The 19,075-nt window shown below is 41.1% G+C and overlaps 1 protein-coding gene across 1 annotated transcript; it reads right to left on the bottom strand.

Moving 5' to 3' along the window:
- Nucleotides 1–5,145: 5,145 nt before the first annotated feature.
- ubl3b (ubiquitin-like 3b) lies at nucleotides 5,146–17,573 on the bottom strand. Its single transcript, XM_080774752.1, has 6 exons — nucleotides 17,439–17,573; nucleotides 15,940–16,043; nucleotides 12,175–12,283; nucleotides 11,047–11,133; nucleotides 9,197–9,274; nucleotides 5,146–6,902 (listed from the first exon to the last, which is right to left on the bottom strand). Exons 2-6 carry the CDS (start codon nucleotides 15,970–15,972, stop codon nucleotides 6,850–6,852), a joined length of 360 nt encoding a protein of 119 aa, XP_080630878.1. The 5' UTR covers nucleotides 15,973–16,043; nucleotides 17,439–17,573; the 3' UTR covers nucleotides 5,146–6,849.
- Nucleotides 17,574–19,075: the final 1,502 nt, after the last annotated feature.

Below are 19,075 nucleotides of genomic sequence, written 5' to 3'. Positions count from 1 at the left end.
GTGTGTGTGTGTGTGTGTGTGTGTGTGTGTGTGTGCATTTGCGTGTACTGTGCATGTACGTGTGTTGGGACGGCGTGTTTCACATGCTGTAGTGTGACATAATCATACCTGGAAGTTACGCGGGAAGCCGAGAACGCCTACTGAGTGCCACAAAAACTACTACATTCTGGCCACAGCCCATACATCCAAACAGAGAAGTCCTATATCTGATTATTATATTAAACGTTATACTCACCAACATTGCAGCTGTACGGAAAGCTTGAATTATCCCCTTTGTATCTGCAAAGATTTTATTTCAGACCCCATAGACATGTTATTATGAGCTACTTTCTGTCAAGAAATTCTGTGCAGGTGATTATTTTGTCATTAAAGTGTCAGGTGTCATTTTCAATATCACAACATCCTGCTGCCTCCTGCAATATGTGCAATTTAGAAACGGGTGGTAAGCGGGACCGCTGAGTGATTTCCAACGAGCACTTCCAAACTACGTGCTCTCTATAAAACCTTTTCATGTCAATAAGTAGGTCGGGGGAGGCGTATTGTCGTTATCAACTTGCCCCGCCCTGTTACAATGTGCTCAATCTGATAATAAAGGCGCCCTCTTTTCCTTTGAATTTGATGCGAGTCAACAGTCTGTCTCGAGAGACTAAAAATGCGCTAGACCCTTGGGAGATGGATTACTGAGCGCCACAGGGCGGCCTAGCGGCTATTTTCAAACAGCCAATCTTAAACTGATTTTGTATGCCTTATTAACCAATGTTGCTTGGTATCCCATGGACAAAGATTTGAGATGTATCTTTAGGTCAGTATCCTGTGTCAGTGAGCAATAATCACATGCAGAACATGTGCAATATTTAATGTCTGGATCAGGAAACAAGCCCTAAATAATCGGTGTGATGATGTGGATGAAGACATTAGATCCACAGAAACATACAGTAATTCTTCCTCATGACAGCAAATACAATGAATGAGAAGCACTGGTCGTGTCGCACACATATACACATGGACTGAATGGAGTGGACACTAATAACATGCATGAATCAAGTTGTGCAATGCAAACTTAGCTGTTGTGTTTTAAAACAAAATAGGCCATTTAAAAACAAGAGCTTGTATAATGTTTCTGTTCAAGTCATTACATGCAACTGAATTATTCTCATATACTTTTTTTCTGAATAGTATTTCACCATATTCTGTCAAACCTTCCAGTCTAATTTATTTTATATGGTTTCTGTTTTGTTTCCTTTCAAGACAAACTGAAGGGAAATGTTGGATTCAAACCAGTCCTCTGAATCAAGATTCAAGAGCTTTTCACTCAAACAATGAGGACACAGTTTGCTGAGCCAAAATAATTTTGAAAGGAAAACAAACAAAAAACAATCTCTGGCAATAGGACTATGGAAAACCCTGGACTGGTCATCGATTCACACATCATCTGTGACTTATTTGCATTTAAATTGTCAATCGCATCCAGAGAAATAGAAAAACCTAAGACCAATTACTGTCCTCATGTCAATCAAACGGTTACCAACAGCCTCGCGTCATTTCATCACAAACAGTCCCCAGTCCCCACTCCCCTGTGTGGTTGGGACACTAGAAGATTCATTTATTTTAAGTGTGTGTTGAACTCATAAACTCACATCATGATACCGTTAAAGTTATGATCCGGTATCCATATGAACTTTGTACAGTATGTGTGTTTGTGCGGTTACATGCTCAATGTTAATTTAGCTGCACATTAACTTATTTTAACCACATGTCAACCCTTGTATTCCTACTCCCGGGCTTTATAGGCAAACAGTCGGCACAAATGGAAGACTTACAAGCTCTCAATGAAACGTTGTGTGAGCGTGTAGATGCGGGGATTCCCTCTTGGAGAGTGGTAGAAGTGTAGAAGACACAGCTTCAATCCTGGGTAAGACAAGAAACGTACGGAAGTGTAAAAATTGACCCATTGGGTGTTATTTGTAATAGCCGGGTAATAACCACTTCCTCTTGAAAACATTTCATTGAGGAGTGGTTAACCAGGCTACTGTACACTCTTGAATTAAAATTGCACATTGAGGATTTCACTGTGTGCGTTTTGTGGGTAGACTGGAGTGGAGCCAGTCCCCCCTGAAGCATGCCCACCCTCTTGATCCTGCTGCAACTAACCTTGGAAACCCTGAAGCAATAATGACTCACCCAACACCTCCTCTCAACCTCTTCCTTCACACACGCCTTGGTCAAAAGTCCACCTCTCCAGCCTCCCTTGAACAGAAGCCAGATGAGCCAGTGTCATTTTTCCAATTAAGAGCAGAAAGGCTGAGTGGAGATGAGGAGATGAGGGAAGACAGAAACCGTTTCTAGAGCCTGCATGAAAGTGACTCGCTTGCTGGCGCCCTGCTGGGTTAATTCAACCCCCAATGTGTGTGTATGTGTGTGTGGATGGTTTTCACACTGGCCCACTGGACTCCTTTGGTGGAGAGAAAATACACAATAGGCCTACAACAGCACTGCTGAGACATAATCAAACCCCCACACGCAAACATTCTCTCACACGAGAAGAGGAAGAAGAGTAATAATAACAACAATAATATAGAAGAATCTTGAACAAAAGCTGAGTCTTAAACCCATAATAGTTTTCTTCTATTCACTAAACCATTTAAGTGGTATCTGTACTACTTCCCAAGCTTACCGGGTGTGCCTTTGTAAGTAAAAGAGAGTGAGTGAGTGAATATAGTAACATCTGTCAAAATTGAGTTTATTTGGACAATGTTTTGGTCCCCTGGGCCTAGGCATTTTCATGGCAAAAAAATATTTTAAGAGCCAAAGTTGGTCAAATATTCAGGTTAGGGTCAGTTTGAATTAGGGTTAGAAACGGCACAAAAAAAAGGGGGGAAATGCTGTGAACAAGCATGCCTGCTTGTTCACAGATGGTTTTTATATAACTGTAACTGACAGGTCAAAATAGCCAGAATCGGGAAGGGGGAAATTGCTCTAGCGCGACAAAAACAATAGTGGAAAGAAAATACACGTCACAAGCACTACGGCCCAGTCCACACCAATGCAGCTCCTTGTAACCACTATCTCCACATAATATATGGGTCTTTCCTGCAAGACGAATTTGTGGTGCAAATGCATAGCATAGATTTCTTTCAAATAAGACAACACAGGCTTATAACCTTTACTGTTGCCGTCATGATGTGGTCTGATCATACTTACTGTCATAGTCAGTCACGCCCCCAAAGGCCTATTCTGAGCCAGGAAAAACTCACCTATAGGATGAAATGGTTTATTGACACAAGAGAAAGATACCTACTCCTTCATCATAACAGTAACATATATATTTTTAGTATGCTGAAAGAATGTTGAATTTGCCCAAAATATGTTATTTCAGACAGATCTTGGCTGCTCTACAAGACCTTTTGAAGTGCTTAACAAACCAAAGTGCAGTAAAATAAACCTGAGAAATGAGTTTGAAAGTGTTTAAACTGGTCAGCCAAATGAGCTATCGGCATATAAGTGATATTTTATTCTAATTGTATACTGTATCTGTTCTTGAGGTAACCGTTTATCCCCCCAAAATCACAAAGGCTAATTTGACCTTTGGGATACACAAATAAGTTGGTGTGTCCAAAAACGTAAGTTACTGCACTTTAGCTTTGTAGGACAGTAATAAAATGCTAATTGAAAAGAATGCAACTCCCATTGTTTCTACTGTACATATAGGCTATGTCAGATCAAAGCACCTAGTCAAATTCCTCATATGTCAACATAACTGATAACTAAACAAGAATAGATGTATATTTTGAAATATAAGATGAGACTAGACTAAACCAGACAAGACAAAGACACTATGGGAGTTCCATAGCTGCCAATAGAGTAGCCTAGCCTGGAAAGCTCATACAGCCATGGAATTACAGCTTGTGGTCTGAACCGCACTCCTCACAGGTCCATCCCCTGGTAGAGACCAGCTTAACAGCCTGGGCCTCCGCCCCCCCCCCCCCCCCCCCCCCCCCCCCTGACACACTCAACAAACCGGCCGCACGTGTGCCTCGAAATCATGTTGACCGCAGAGAGGTAATTCATCCAGGAATGACCGAGTCTGGAACAGTGGCGTGTTGCTGGAGTGAGGTAGCAATGATTTCAACAGATGTTTCCCTAGAGCTCTTGTTTAAAACTTGTTGTTCATCTCTTGGGTCAGGTTAAGAGGGCACCGTTTAACCATTCGCCTCATTCACACAGCATGGTCACACTCACAACCCAAGCATGCCATAACAACAACAGGGGAAAGACACGGAGATTAGAGAGACAGGTTCTTTTAACCAACACCAGGCGTTTTCTAAGGACATAAAGGGAAGCTTGACGGATATTTTCCTAGTGCACAAGGCCAGTGTCGAATGGAAACCTGGAACTGAGTGCGTACACGTCAGGACCATATCTCTGAGAAAGTTGGAAGAGAAACGCAGACGAGTTCAACCAAATGTTATGAGAGCATGCTGCACATTTCATCTGATGCTCGAAGGAAAAAACTCACTCACACAGGTTTCGGTCTAGTCGACTTCATCAGGCTCTCTTTGTGAAAGATAGCCTGACAACGTTGCCTTAAACTTCTCAACTGCATTTGAAGAGTTTTTTCCTTTCAATTAGTCAGGCACTTTGTTGTCCTTCTCCTATGCACCTGTCGTCTGTAAGTGGGCAAAAGCCTTGCATTTGATGATGCATAATAGAAAATGTGTAATACTTTAGTTACTAAAGTATTACACATTTTCTATTATGCATCATCAAATGCAAGGCTTTTGATTTAGTATCTGGAAATACTAAATCTGGTACTAAAGTTTAGTACCAGATTTAGTATTTCCAGAACACACACACACACAAGAAAATTAACAATTGAACTTTTTTCAGGGTTTCATGTTCGTTTTGTGTTGCTCCCATTCCTCAGAGGTTTTAAATCTCAAACATTTTGGATGAATTACGTTTTAATTACAGGGGCTAGTTTCACACCCAGGGACAGTTTTAGTTTAGAGCACACCACCACCTAGAGGTGAGCAAGTAGTACTGCAGTGTACCATCCATACAGTAGAGCTGAAAACATACTGTATCTTCATGTTTATTTTAGACCCAAAAACAAACTGAACACAAAGCACAAACCATTTGGCTTATTTAAAGATTTATTAATTTATAATACAAGCTTTTAGGTAGACCACATTGCATTTTAGTTTTACATGTACGGTATTCATATTGAGCTAAAATTCAGAGCAGTGACATTGGTTGACATGAACACAAACCTTAACACACTCAATGGAAGGAATCAAATATTTTCCAACTGTTTCCCAAATAAACCGCAGCCAGTCCACACTCCCAGTGCACTGCCTCTACAAGACCACTCCTTAGTCCCATAAAATGACGTGCACCCACACACACATTAAACACACACCCATCCATACGTGCACTAGAATCAAACAAATATCTATACACAAGATAAAAATTGACATTTTTTTCCCCCCGACATTATTAATGATATTACTGGATTCCACGATAAAAAGGCAAATGAAATAAACGCAGCATCCAAATGATAAGGATATTTTTTCCTCTTGCTCTCTCCATGGGGAGGGGCCAATCCCTGCCTCTCCTCTCAGTGTCCAGTAGGGGGCCCTGTTCCCTCAGCATGCAACCCTGCAATCTAAATCTGCCTTCTTTAGTCTGGTTTTAACTGGCTCATGGTGTCGAGACCCCCCCCCCCCTCCCTCTGCCATCAGAAGAGGAGTGGCAGAGGGGAGGGCGCCCCCCTGTGGACCGGGGGTGGGTATAAAGTCTAATCTGTGGGCATGGTCGGCGGCTCGCGCTGCAGATCCCGATGGCACCGTTAACGTTGCCACGCGGACGTGATCCAACCGGCTCCGTTTTACACTCGATGCTCACAAGAAGAAGATCCCTGTTTCTGTTCCTTTTCGTTTCCTCATCCTTCATCTTGGGAGCTGAACACACCATAGGACAATGCCACACACACACACACACACATGCGTGCAAAAAGCAGGTGTACTATATTACACAGCTGCATTCCTAAAATCTTTGCAGTCTTTCTCCATTGGTCAGGCGGCACGACCACTCGCCCCTAACCGCTGGACAACCATGAATGTTTCAGTTGGTCTGAGGCGTGACAGGATGGAACCGGTTCTAGAAAGTCCCCCTCAATAAAACGGCAAAACCAAAAAACGGCACCGGGTCAGGCGACAGGAGGAGCAACACATACACACAAAAAGACGCCTCCTAAATAAAGAATCCACGTTAATTGCAGCAAAAATCACTATATCACTATCCTGTAAGACCCATGGAGACATTGATATGACTAGTAGCCATTGTTAGCCCATCCGTCCTTGACAGAAATGGTATGTCCATGAAAAGGGGGGGGGGGGGTTGGGGTGGGAGAGCAGTTCCAGGTATGTGTTTTTACCTCGGTGTCAAATGGAGCTTTAAAACCTGTCCATTCAGTAATCCATGTTTGCTGGGGAGCGAAGGTAGGGATTCACAATCTCCAAGCAAAACAAAACGATAAAAACAAGAAGGCAGAATTTGTAAAATGAAAACAAAAAGGAGGAAAAAAACATAAAAACAACATAAAAGGCCAGTCGGGGAGGGGGTGTGTGTGTGGTTGATTAGAATAAATTGGCACAAAGAAATTCAAATAACGAAAGCCTCAGATTGAACGAAAGTGCAAACCAACATGGCTGGCAACCTCCGAGAGCCCTCCGTTAGACTTACTGGGATTCCCTCCAAAAATCACAGCTGACAGGCAGGAGGAGGAAGGGGAGAATGTGGTGAACATGATGATATGGGGTAGGAGGGAGGCCAGCCTTCTCAGTTGTTTTACAGCAGCAGGCAACAGTTGCTCTCTGTGGTTTTCTCTCTGTTCCTCTGTCCTGTAAACAGAAACAAAAAAAAAAAAAAATCACACCACACTCTGCTGCGGACAATTAAGTCCTAGTCACAGATGACTAGATGCCAGATCCGGCCCCAAATTTATTCTGCCATTGACTCGCGACCTCAATCTACCCTGGCGGTCATTTTATGCACATAAACGTGCACGTTTAGTGCACATGTATCCGCACATAATGTAACGTATTAAAGGACCACTTTTCAACCTATCTTCATATAATATGTCCTCAAAATCATGATGAAATGGCACGATTTTTTCCTACTCAGTCTGTGTCTCATAGGAGGGCTGTGGACAGTTCAGAAACCGTCTTCCAGTGACATCATCATTAGGCAGATTTTTTTTAAACACAATTTTTTTACAAAAATGTTTAGATTTTCATTATCGTGAGAACGATTGCAACTTTTCAGGACTAGAAAGCCTGCAGTTTTTATTAGCTTGTATTCCCCATCGATGATGTCACTGGAAGACGGTTTTCTCATTGCCCACAGCCCTCCTATGATACACAGAGTAGGAAAGAATTGCGCCATTTTTTCATGATTATTAGTGAGGACCTATTATATGAAGATAGGTTGAAAAGTGGTGAAGTGGTCCTTTAAAGGAGAATTCCATGCTAGAATGCTTTCTTATCTTTCTTACCTTTCTTTGTAGTTGTTACGTCCCCACCAAAGAGGTCCAGGTGTTTTTTTGTGCAAAAACTCCTTATTGGCCATTTTCCCTACCATAAGCCCTCAATGAATTGCATTGCATTGAATGGGGCGTTATGCTAGTTCGCTTATTTCCATCAAAATAAGTAGTAAAGTGTGCCGCTTGGGATATTATTTACATTATGAAGAGAGGATATATACAAAGAAATTATAATTTTGAGCGATGAAAATAAGCGAATTAGCACAACACCCCATAGCCCCATTCAATTCAATGCAATTCATTTAGGGCTTATGGTAGGGGAAACAGCCAATAAGGAGCTTTTGCACAAAATAACACATGGACCTCTTTGGTGGGGACGTAACAATTAACTACAAAGAAAGGTAAGAAAGCCTTTTAGTATGGAATTCTCCTTTAAGCCTAGGGCTATGTAAGCCGTTTGTAAACAATTATGGTTAAAATGTATATGATTCTGTTGAATTATATTCAGGTGTGTAATAATAATAATAATAATAATTATTATTATTCTTTATATACAGGGCATGGCATTAAGGCTTGTCCTGTTGTCTGGGACAAGTGATAAATCTTTCCGGACAAGTGATTTAAAATTTTACTTGTCCGTTCACTCCGTTGTACAAGTTACAAACAAGTGCTAAACAAGCAATCAATCTTATGGCTCGATGATTACATAAAACATGTTTTAACGTCAAATCAATAATATGAATAAAAAACCATACTCTATTGAGAAAGTATGCATGCCGATCGATGGACTTCTGTTAACTTGTTACCTCTAGAATGTCTGTGATCTTACATACATTTTATTTATTCCAAATACAGATCGTTCTATCCGTGCACCGTTAGCAGACTGAGCACGTCGGCATTTGAACTTGTAGCACTGCTACCTAATAATTTAGTCTTACACTTTGGAGACTAGTTTCATATCCATTTGAAAGAAAACGTGTATTTAGTCAAATGTTACCATGAGCTGTGCATGGACGACATTCTCTCCAGTGAGGGGCCCGGAATGAGTGCAGCTGTGCAGGACTGAACATATCAAAGCCTTTGACTCCAATTGCAACGCACCTGTCAATTGTGTGCCCCATATGTTTGTGCATCTTCCCAAACATGGACTGTTCCCAAAGGAAGTTTTCATATTTTCAGTCCAGCAGTCATTTCAGGTCCGGCCTTTATCCCATTTTGGGCGGGAACCCCTTTTGGTGTTAGCATTATGTTATGCTTTAGCTATTGGAAAATAGCAGATCTACAAGCTCATAGCACGCCACCGAGTGGCACTCTACGAGATTGTAGGTCTGCTATTTTTGAAAAATCGAAGAACGACTGACATAGAAACATAGCTTTTTCGGAAAACTGTCAGGATGTAGAAGACATTTTTAGAATCTGATCTCAGGTCAAAATGGGTTATATATATTTATATACTGTATATCTCATTCTCCCCAGGGTCATGAAAGTGGTTCAAATTGGTACATAGTCGCAATCCGACACTAATGTCGTCAAAAAGTCAAATAATGGCCAATACATGGGTTGGTCTGAAATGGTGACAGCAATGACAACATTTCCAAACACGTGAGAGTCCAGAGTAAAAGGGAACAGAACAGAAGGAGGAAAGGTTCTCACCATGGGAGTTGGGCTCAGGAAGAGTCTCTCTGGCCACCAAGTGCATGACAGTGGTCCGGCCTGGAGGCAGCTTTAGAGCTTTAAAAAATAAATAAACATAATCATTCATACATTACATCCATCGATCATATAAGGTGAATTGTACAAAGTTAGATTTAAACATTGCAACAGAGCTGGGCAAAGTAGTTGTTATGGGTTTCAATAACGTTAAATTAAAATTGTTAACCAAAACATTCCGTGCTCTATGGCGTTGGATGGTATTAATCTGTGTTTAAATTTAAGTGGTGCATTGCAAATCCAGATTTAACCCATTTAACCCATTTTGGGCGGGAACCCCTTTTGGTGTTTTAAAGCATTATGTTATACTTTAGCTATTGAAAAATAGCAGATCTACAAGCTCTACAAACTTGTAGGTCTGCTATTTTTGAAAAATCGTGAAAATGCGCCTCAAATCTTTGAATATATATTATTACAACATTTTAACTCAAATCTTTGCTTCTGGGGAGGTCCCTGGAACAACATATTTTCAGATGGGGGAGGCATATTGCATAAATTATGTTTGGGGTCCTTGACATGAAATATTGAGCACTACAGATACAGAAACATAAGGTTTTTCAGAAAACGGTCAGAATTTTGAAGATATTATAACTTTGTGTAAAGATAACCACACACCCTAAATTATACAGCACGTTTAAAAAATGTAATGCATTAATCCAAAACAGAATCACAGCAGTGAAATGAAGTCCTATCCATGGAGTACGCATGGGTGGGTGAACTTAAATGATCTCTTCCCAAATCCAATGTCTGCCCAGAGTCGGTCTCTCTCAATATCTCTGGGCAGCATGCTCTATATTTTAGGAGCATACAATGCGAAGGCACTCATGAATTCTTTGATGAATAATTCACATTGCTGGGCGTAGGCCAAGATTTCAGATGAAATGCCATAATTAAATTTGGGTGGGCTTCACATTATGGCATGTGAGTGAGACACAGAAGTAGTTGTACTGCATTATCCTGTTTGTTCATTTTAAAGCTTTGAACACAAGGTCACAACCCCTTGGGGTTTGTTTCAGGTACACAACCTCTGTCTAGACTACATCATGTCCTTAAAGAATGTCCATCTAATTTCCAAGATGTATGTTTGATTATAAATTGTCTTGGATAGATGTATGCTTAGATGCAAGTATGCTTATTGCTATAACTAGGATGTCTACCTGACATCCTAGTTACTTTGTAAAACTTGACTACCGGTATCCTGATTCCTGTTGTTAGTTGACTAGCCCATTTAAGCCTGACGTCGAAATTTAAAAAATGCATTTTTTAGTGGTTCTCAATATTTCATGTCAAGGACCCCAATAATTATATATGTACTATGCCGCCGACCCCCCATCTGAAATATATGTTGTTCCAGGGACCCTCCAGAAGCAAAGATTTTAGTTAAAAACTGAAACACAGAAAGAATATATATTCAAAGATTTAAGGCACATTTTCACGATTTTTCAAAAATAGCAGACCTACAAGCTCGTAGCTTGTAGATCTGCTATTTTTCAATAGCTAAATTATAAGTGTTAAGAACACCAAAAGGGGTTCCCGCCAAAAATGGGCTAAATGCCAAGCCATTTACTCTGATCTTGCACTCTGTAAATCATTCTCGATAAGAGTCTGCTAAATATAGAAATTGCAGTTGTAAACAAATATCCTGCACAGTTTCCTTGCGATTTCACCATGCGGCATAGATCGTACTAGTTGGGGTTATAATGTCATAGTCCTGAGCTGCTAAATAGGAAGCGTCGTTGGAAATGTGACAAGAGTCAGAGTTAGGAAAACAGTTTTGTGTTTTGTCTTCTTACCACCCAGGGTGACGTTGCCGTGAAGGAAGCGTCCCTGAAAGATGAGGCGCAGGATGCTGGGTGAGCTCACCTGCTCCTCTTCCCACCCTGGGAGAAACACGAGACAGTGTGAGTGACAACTTACCCTAATAGATACACACACACACACACACACACACACACACACACACACAAGTCTGCACACAACTACACATTAAATGTGAACATTGAGTGTTCCAGGGTTGAACTGTAGTTATATTGGGTCACACTGAGTGATTAGTCTGTGTGTGATTCATGTGCGTGTGTATTCTGTTGTGACTACAGAGCGTCCCACCCCCTTTCATGACGACGCCAGGCCCAGGAAATGAATCCCAATGTATTTTTCCCATTTCAAAACGTATTTATTTTAAAGACCTTTTAGGCTTTTACGAAGCCAACTTGAGTCATGACAACAAACAATATTTTGGACCAAACAAATAATTACTAAGAAGAAAAACAACAAAAAAAGTGTTGTAACCTGCCGGTTTTTTTCTACTTTCTAATTCTTTGTTTGAAAAAAACATTGTGTTTATTGTCATGATTTGTCACAACAAAAATTGGCTTTGTCCGCGGCGTAAACGTCTTTAAATAAAAACTTTCTGAAAAGTCTATGAGGAAAATGAACGGGGATTTATTTTCCGGGTCTCTCGAGGGGGCGGGACTGCGACACTCTATAGGGTCACACACCGAGTGATTAGTCTGTGTGTGATTCATGTGAGTGTGTATTCTGTTGTGACTATTGTCTCCAAAGTATGTGTTTCAAGGTGTTGTTGGTGCGCATTGCCTAATTGAGTTTCGCTCTCTGGGGATTCATCAAGTTAACAAATCAATAAAATCAATCAATTTTTGTTCTGACTTAATTAAGGTATAGTCCATCCTGTTTTCAGTTGTAGTGGGCAACATGAAAAACACTGGTATAAAATTGCAAAACAATACATTTGAACCGAATTTCCCCCACTAAAGAACAATATGACGCAAATGTTTAATATTCGAACTGTTACAGAAGTTTCACCCTAACTGAATGATCCTCCACGGTTACTTTAAAGCAGGTGGTCATGAAATAATTAAAAAGCTGGAACAACATTTTATAGAAGCCGTTACTAGACTCACCCGTGGGCCAGTTGTCAAAAACATGTTTGGCAATGTCAGTGGCCGAGTCATTTGGGGAGAATATGAAGTCTTGTGTTTTCCCACTGACCAGGATAAGACGGAGGTTCACCTAAAATAGAACAAGAAAACCAAACACGCATGAACTACAGAGAGCAAAGAAATATCACAGGGGGAAAAAAAACACTACAGAAAAACAGCATTAAGTTTCATTCACATTCTGGTCAATTAGTGGAGATCAAACCCTTCCATTTCCACCCTAACCTCAGCAGACATGAGATGACCTTCAGATGGTTGTGGAGAGATGGGCATTCCAGTCTAATTAGATTTAATCCACATCTTTAATCCAGATCTCGGCCCTTTGACTGGTGCTGCTTCATTCACTGAAGGTTTCCTACACTGAAGTGAGCCCCTGTAGCAGAGAGCAGCAGATAAGGGTGGGGCCGGGAGAGGGAACACTAGCCCTTCAGTTCCAGAGGTCTGGGGAGCTCCTCTCCAGGCTGTTGGTCTAATGCGATAACCCCAGGTGTCCCAGACACCATGCTATTAAAATTACATGGCCAATCATGTGTGTGAGTGAGAGACATGCTCTTTAATGGAAGGGGCTTCCTTCCTATTCCCCAAAGCGGCTTTAAAAATCTCTTTAAAAAAGGGACACATCACAATATTTTGTTTACATTATCGCTATATATTTGCTGTAGAGCTAATGATTTATTAGCAGCAAGAACAAAATAGCTTTATTGGCTGTGACAATATCCTGGTTTCCTGCGTTTACAGAATAGCACAGAAATTATTTATCAGATTGATGTTATGGATGGTGACCATGGCCCTTATGGACATGCCAAGATGCATCATGGGAATTGTAGGAACAAAGAGAAGGGATGAAACAGACAGCTGCAAGACTTTTTTCTGTCAATATGGATGGTATTGTAAATATTGTTCATTCTAAAGACTTTGATAACCACTGAAAATGTATTGAAATGCAGAACATAAACATCCCTTTAAGGCTCATACATACTCCAGTTTCACCGGTGTAGTTTTTAAAGGGTTGGAAAACTACACCATTACGTCAGACAGACCTCTCTGTTTTTACTATCAGACAACTCTCATCACCGTTTTAGGTGATAAGCTATCACCTAAAACGGTGATAGCCTATCTCCACAAACTGGGGTATGTATGAGCCTTGAGATATAAGATGTAAATTGCTAAACACATCTTATACACCATGTATGCTTGCATAATGTTTTTAAGCAACACCTGAAAATCTCATTAGGGTTACTGCTCACTTGTTCTCTCCTCAAAATCAAACATTGAGGACTTAACAACCTAATCCAAATTAACTTTTCCCGGATTTCAGTTGTTTCTTGATTCAGAGATGACATTTGACCCATTTGCAGTGTGCAGGATTTGGCCGCAAATAAATGCATTCATTGAAAACAAAATGGAGGGAAGAGAAAGAAAAAGTACAGTAGGTCCAGGGACAATGCATGGAAATAACACACAATCATAGACAATGCACTTATAGTGTTTTAAAAATAAATAAACGTTACCACCCACAAAATGAGGTAGTGAAAGTAATAGCTCAGCAACAAACTGCTTTGCAGGCTGAGCTAAATTTGATCAGAATCTGACAGGAAGCCATCTTGCTCCAGAACTAGTCTCGCGTTACCAGACAACTATTCCACAATCTCCGAATGCTATATAGTCTGGGACTATAGCCCCCATGAGCTGAGAAACGGAAGCTGCCATCAGACAGTCCCAAACGTGAACCATTGCTATAGTTGGACTATTGTCAGTTATTTTCATTCATGCGTTAGCTAATTTATAGTGGAACTGCTCCTTATTAAGCCATCATCTCTAATAAATCAATATTGATATCTCAAACAGGCCCACTACCCAATACCAGCCCTACTAAGTAGACAGATAAATCTGACTAACTGTTGGTTGGGACCATTTCTTTTTAATGAGCCAGAAGTATGGGCTTGAATTATCTATTTCAGAGGTGGAACGTGGACTTTGCGGTTGATAAGGAGAACAAAAGGTCTGATGAGCGATGATGCTACGTCACATCAGGAAACTCTCTGTCTGATCTGTTTACAAACACACGCGTAGCGCGCCCGCGCCCGCACCCCCACCCCCGACACCCCCGACTCCCCTCCCCCAAACTGAACTGAATAACCTCCATGGGGGGTTACATACCCATGTCCTCATTCACACACACACACACACACACACACACACACACACACCTCTCTCATCCGATTCCTCACCAAAACAAAGTCAGATTTGCCCTGCAGCCTTGGAAACATCCTGCATCAGAGCATCCTCTTCTCCAATGAGAAGAAAGGCAACAAACCAATCCAACTCTCTGCTGTGAATTATTGGCTTTGTTTTCATACAAGTGCCAAAAAGACCAAACGGGGGCTTATTTATTATTCAAAACATTGATGAAAATGTACTCAAGCTGAATTGTCTCTCTATCTAGCTGACAGCTGAACAAAGAACTGTTTTACTCTTATGTACCTGTACGCAAGATGCAACAATAAAGACAACCTGCTTGAACCTAGCTGACAGTGGTAACAATCTGAATCTGTTCACACAAATTCTGATTCTAGATATTAGATTTTCACTTTACAGCAGTATAGGACATAATAATTCAACAAAATGATCTCCTCTTTACATCTTTGTTGCTTCTCCCTTCATTATCCAGAAGTCACAAATGGCAAACATGGAGCTACATTGTGGTATAAAAGGACATTAGAGCAATGTGCGAATATATCGAGACATAAACATACAGTATCAGATAAGCCAAGAATCCCTAGCCGTGATAATATTGCAGAGGAAGAGTGAATGCCAGTGAATGTGTGCATTGTACCTCATAACATCATCTTAGTTTCCGAACAGGGCAGGCCTTGGCACTATGTTAAGGTGATAATGCTATATACAGATTGTATATGTTCTGTGCCACAACAAAAGGTTCTAAGAACTACATATTCATATTTAACGGTCGTTCTACAAAGATTGAAATTGTAATATTCATCAGTAGTTGATCAAAACAACAACACCCATCATTAATGAGAGCATATCTTAATGGCCCCTCCCACTGGTCCTGTAGAAATGGTAGATGGGATGTAATAAGCAATAGGGTGCAAATCAATTTGTATGGAAAGTAGGGCAATGTTTTAAACTCAGATTAGACAGATGGCGTTCAAGTGTGTATGTATGTTAGCTAATCCACCCCAACACCCCCCCCCCCCCCCATACACACACACCCCCACCCTGCCCCAAATTCAATCTGACAAGGAAAACGTCACATCCCCATGTAATGATATCACATTGGGTTGTGACATTAAATGTTGGCACCATAATGAAGCCTCCCGCTGTGACAGAGAAGCCATGCCAGGTCAGCCCAGAACTCTCTGTAGTCACACAGGAAACACACAAATCAACCGCTTTATAGCTCCATTACAGTTGAGACTTAATGACATTTAATGACCAAACGTCAATACGTCTTAATGTTATCACAACCCATTTGTCACGTTTTCTCTAACCATGTTCATGTCTTTACATGCATTTGATTAGCCCATTGAAATAACAGGTTAATGAATCATGTTGAAAGATACAACGAAAGCAATGAATACTTTGGAAATGTTCATGTTGACATGAAACACGTCTACCTTATTGACTGCCCAGCCACACATTGCACTGTGCTATCAAATCAGAAGGATCACGGGACCTAGAGTGGACAGATCTGCGGTCAGAACTCACCACATCTTGATCCCTTTGGGTGGTCATGGTCATGGACGAGTAGCTGGTCAACGCTGAGCAGACGACAGTGGTGAATTTCAGCAAATAGAGATTGGGCCAGAGCCCTGAGGACGACACAACAACAACAACATACTGACTGTGAGACGGTTGCCACAGATTGCCATGCTGTAAACTGCAGGACAATGATGACGTTGGAGGCGGGGAAACCCTATAGTAGAATATTGGGCATTAATATACAATTTAGGGTCTCTTTATGCTGATAAAGGAGGCCGAAAAAACTGTCATGACACACATCAAAAATCAACTAGGCTGTTATAAGATGTATTATAAGAATTAAAAAAGGAGAGAAAAAAATACCCAAATGTATTGTTAATTTAATCTGTGAACTTTGTGAAGTACTTATTTATTATTCCATAAGAAAAATAATTCATGTTTTCCTTAACACAGAGTTGTCCCTTAATGACCATATTAATATGTACTATAGTTAATAGCGTTTTCAGACAAAGGAACTTTTTTCCTTTAGCACGTTCCAAATATCTCTTGGGTACATTACATTTACATTATCATCAGCCTGGCCAGCTACGTTATTTTTTAAATATTAATTATAACGTAGTTCAACAATTAGCAGATGGCTAGCCAGGTTATTGTTGGATTCTTGGGAGAGAATCAATTCAATCAAAGGAAAACAATAAAAACTTGAAACTGATTACAGATTCTTGTGTGTGTGTGTTTGTTGTTAAGACTAGTCCCAAAACCAGACGTGAAAATGCAATCAGACAGAGAATATTCCATTACCATCCGGTCCAACTGCTAAATATCTCGCAGGTCACCGGAGGATTCAGACAGCAAGTCTCTGGGGTTTAATAACTGCATCAATGCATTGATGATGCATCAGTGCATTATCAACAGGAATGCATGATATAGTAGTAATGCATTTATAACGCGTGCCTATAATCCCAATATTAAACAACAAAAAAGCTATTACTAAAAAATAAAACAATGTTTCTATGACCCGCGTTTCCTGATTGTTTTCTTCCCATTTCTCCTCCGTTGTCGTCTTTTTAGGGCGAAGAAATCAAAACAAGGGAAGGTGTTTTTGATGGAGCTTTAATTAAAATCACAACACCCAGAATAAACAACAGTATTAAGAGTCCCACAGTGAGCGTCTACCATTCATACCAGTCCAGTTTGATCGGATGGTAAACATTAATGGAATATTTCACACGTCGTTAAATGGACATCTGGTATCAATGCCACTCACAATATATCATAATATCACACCGGCCAACTGGATAATTTACTCGAACTGTAACGAAATATACCGATAGAAACAAACCGTGTGTTTTTCAGGTCATTATCTGACAACATTGATAATTTGGAAACCGAGACTTGTGAAAGAAGAGAAGGCTCTGTGTAACGTTAGCACGATGCTAATGACGAACAAGCTAACGTTACATCTGCAAATGTAATTGTTTGGTTTATAAATATGTGGATCTTACCGGTGTCTGATACATATGAATGAATGTAGCATTCAGTTCTGGCGGCTGATCGGGGAACGGGTGGTTCCTTCGTTGAGAAAAGATCGAGTCTTTTAGGTGCATAAATCTGACTGAACGGTGGGCTAATGGACGAGAAGACGCCGGAAGTCAGCTGGCTGTAAACACGGAAAATGACTACAGCGAGCTTGTGGGAGTTGTAGTCCACAACAAGTAATACAAACGTAACAAAAAGTAAGTCACCTTTCGTGGGAAATAAATAAAGCCTCGTTTAATGTAATGCCGAGGAAAACAAAGGGGTAGCAATGCCTCCCTTTATACAACCAGGAACTTCTCAAACGAAAAACGTTTCCTACTACAATTCTGATTATTGTCTCCACCAGGCCGAAGGCATGAGGAGAGAGTATGTTTTGCACTCCGTGTGTGTGTGTGTGTGTGTGTGTGTGTACGTACGTCCGTCCGTCCGTCTGTTAAAGTAAGGTAATCTCCGGCACCGTTAACCCGGTGTCGGATTTTGCACACACACTCCCTGGTTGCCAACATGAACCTCTGCCCCACATTTTCCAGAACGGACTGTTTTAGTGCCACCAGGAGGCCGACTTTTGAAAAACAATCTTTTTTATATTACTCCTTCAGATTCTGTCCAAAAATCCCGCAAATCGTTACACATCTCTATAGTCATGTGTTCAAGCCGGATCTGCAGTCCGATATTTCATATTCCATCCTAATTGGCTAAGGCTTTAAATCGGCCCTGGCATTTGTGGTCTTCACCGACCCAAAGACGCTCAAACTACTATGTCTTTAATACTTGTTCTTTTGGCTCAGCCCCGGCCCGATGACTGCCCAGCCCTTCTGGCATCTGCCATCTAATTGCCAGACTGTGACCCAATCTTTCACAGACTTTCCTACTAGGCTGAGGAATATATCCCACCCTTTTTATATTGACCTGTTATAGCGCCACCAACATGGGGTGGATTTTAGCAAAACACATTTTTGGAACAAAATGCGCCTCAAATCATCCAAATGCCATCCAAGGCGTAAGAAGAAATGGCACCCTTTTCACATTGGCCTATTGGGCTATTATAGCGCCACCAGGAGGCCACAACCTGCCCTGCCCTGGTGGAGATAAAGTACATGCCCTGAGGGGCACGTACTTTATCTAGTTTCTGATTATGATTCTGACAACAAATGTAGAAATATTGAGATTCATATAAAACAAACAAACAAACAGCAACAAGAATACGATCTAAATTATTTACATTATCATGAGATAGCCTATATACAAGTTAAAAATGTGTGACTTCCTCCTGGGGGATCCCGAGACGTTGCAAGGCCAGTGAGTCGATGTGTTTCCTCTAACTGCGCCTTGGTCTGCCCCAGGGTCTCCTCCCAGTGGGACGTGCCTCAAGGACCTCCCTAGGGAGACGCCCGAGAGGCATCCTAACCAAATACCCGAACCACCTGAGCTGGCTCCTTTCCAGGCGAAGAAGCAGCGACTCTACTCCGAGACTCTCTCGCGTGACTGAACTTCTCACCCTATCTCTAAGGGAGATAGCCAGCCACCCCAGTCGAAGAAAACTAATTTCAACCTTATTCTTTCGGTCATGAACCACACTTCATGACCATTGGTAAGAGGAGGA

The sequence above is a fragment of the Protomyctophum bolini genome, assembly GCF_963924005.1.
Source record: "Protomyctophum bolini genome assembly, chromosome: 10".
In the NCBI taxonomy this organism is placed as follows: Eukaryota; Metazoa; Chordata; class Actinopteri; order Myctophiformes; family Myctophidae; genus Protomyctophum; species Protomyctophum bolini.
The sequence above is the reverse complement of the archived record's forward strand: the minus strand, read 5'-3'. Positions and strand labels throughout refer to the sequence as shown.

Excerpts from the sequence above, each read along its gene's own strand:
- ubl3b (XM_080774752.1), bottom strand. The coding sequence starts at position 15,972 with ATGACCATGACCACCCAAAGGGATCAAGATGTG. Across the intron at positions 12,284-15,939 it reads CCCAAAGGGATCAAGATGTG|GTGAACCTCCGTCTTATCCT; the intron begins GTGAGTTCTGAC and ends GTTCTATTTTAG. Across the intron at positions 9,275-11,046 it reads CGGCAACGTCACCCTGGGTG|CTCTAAAGCTGCCTCCAGGC; the intron begins GTAAGAAGACAA and ends TATTTTTTAAAG.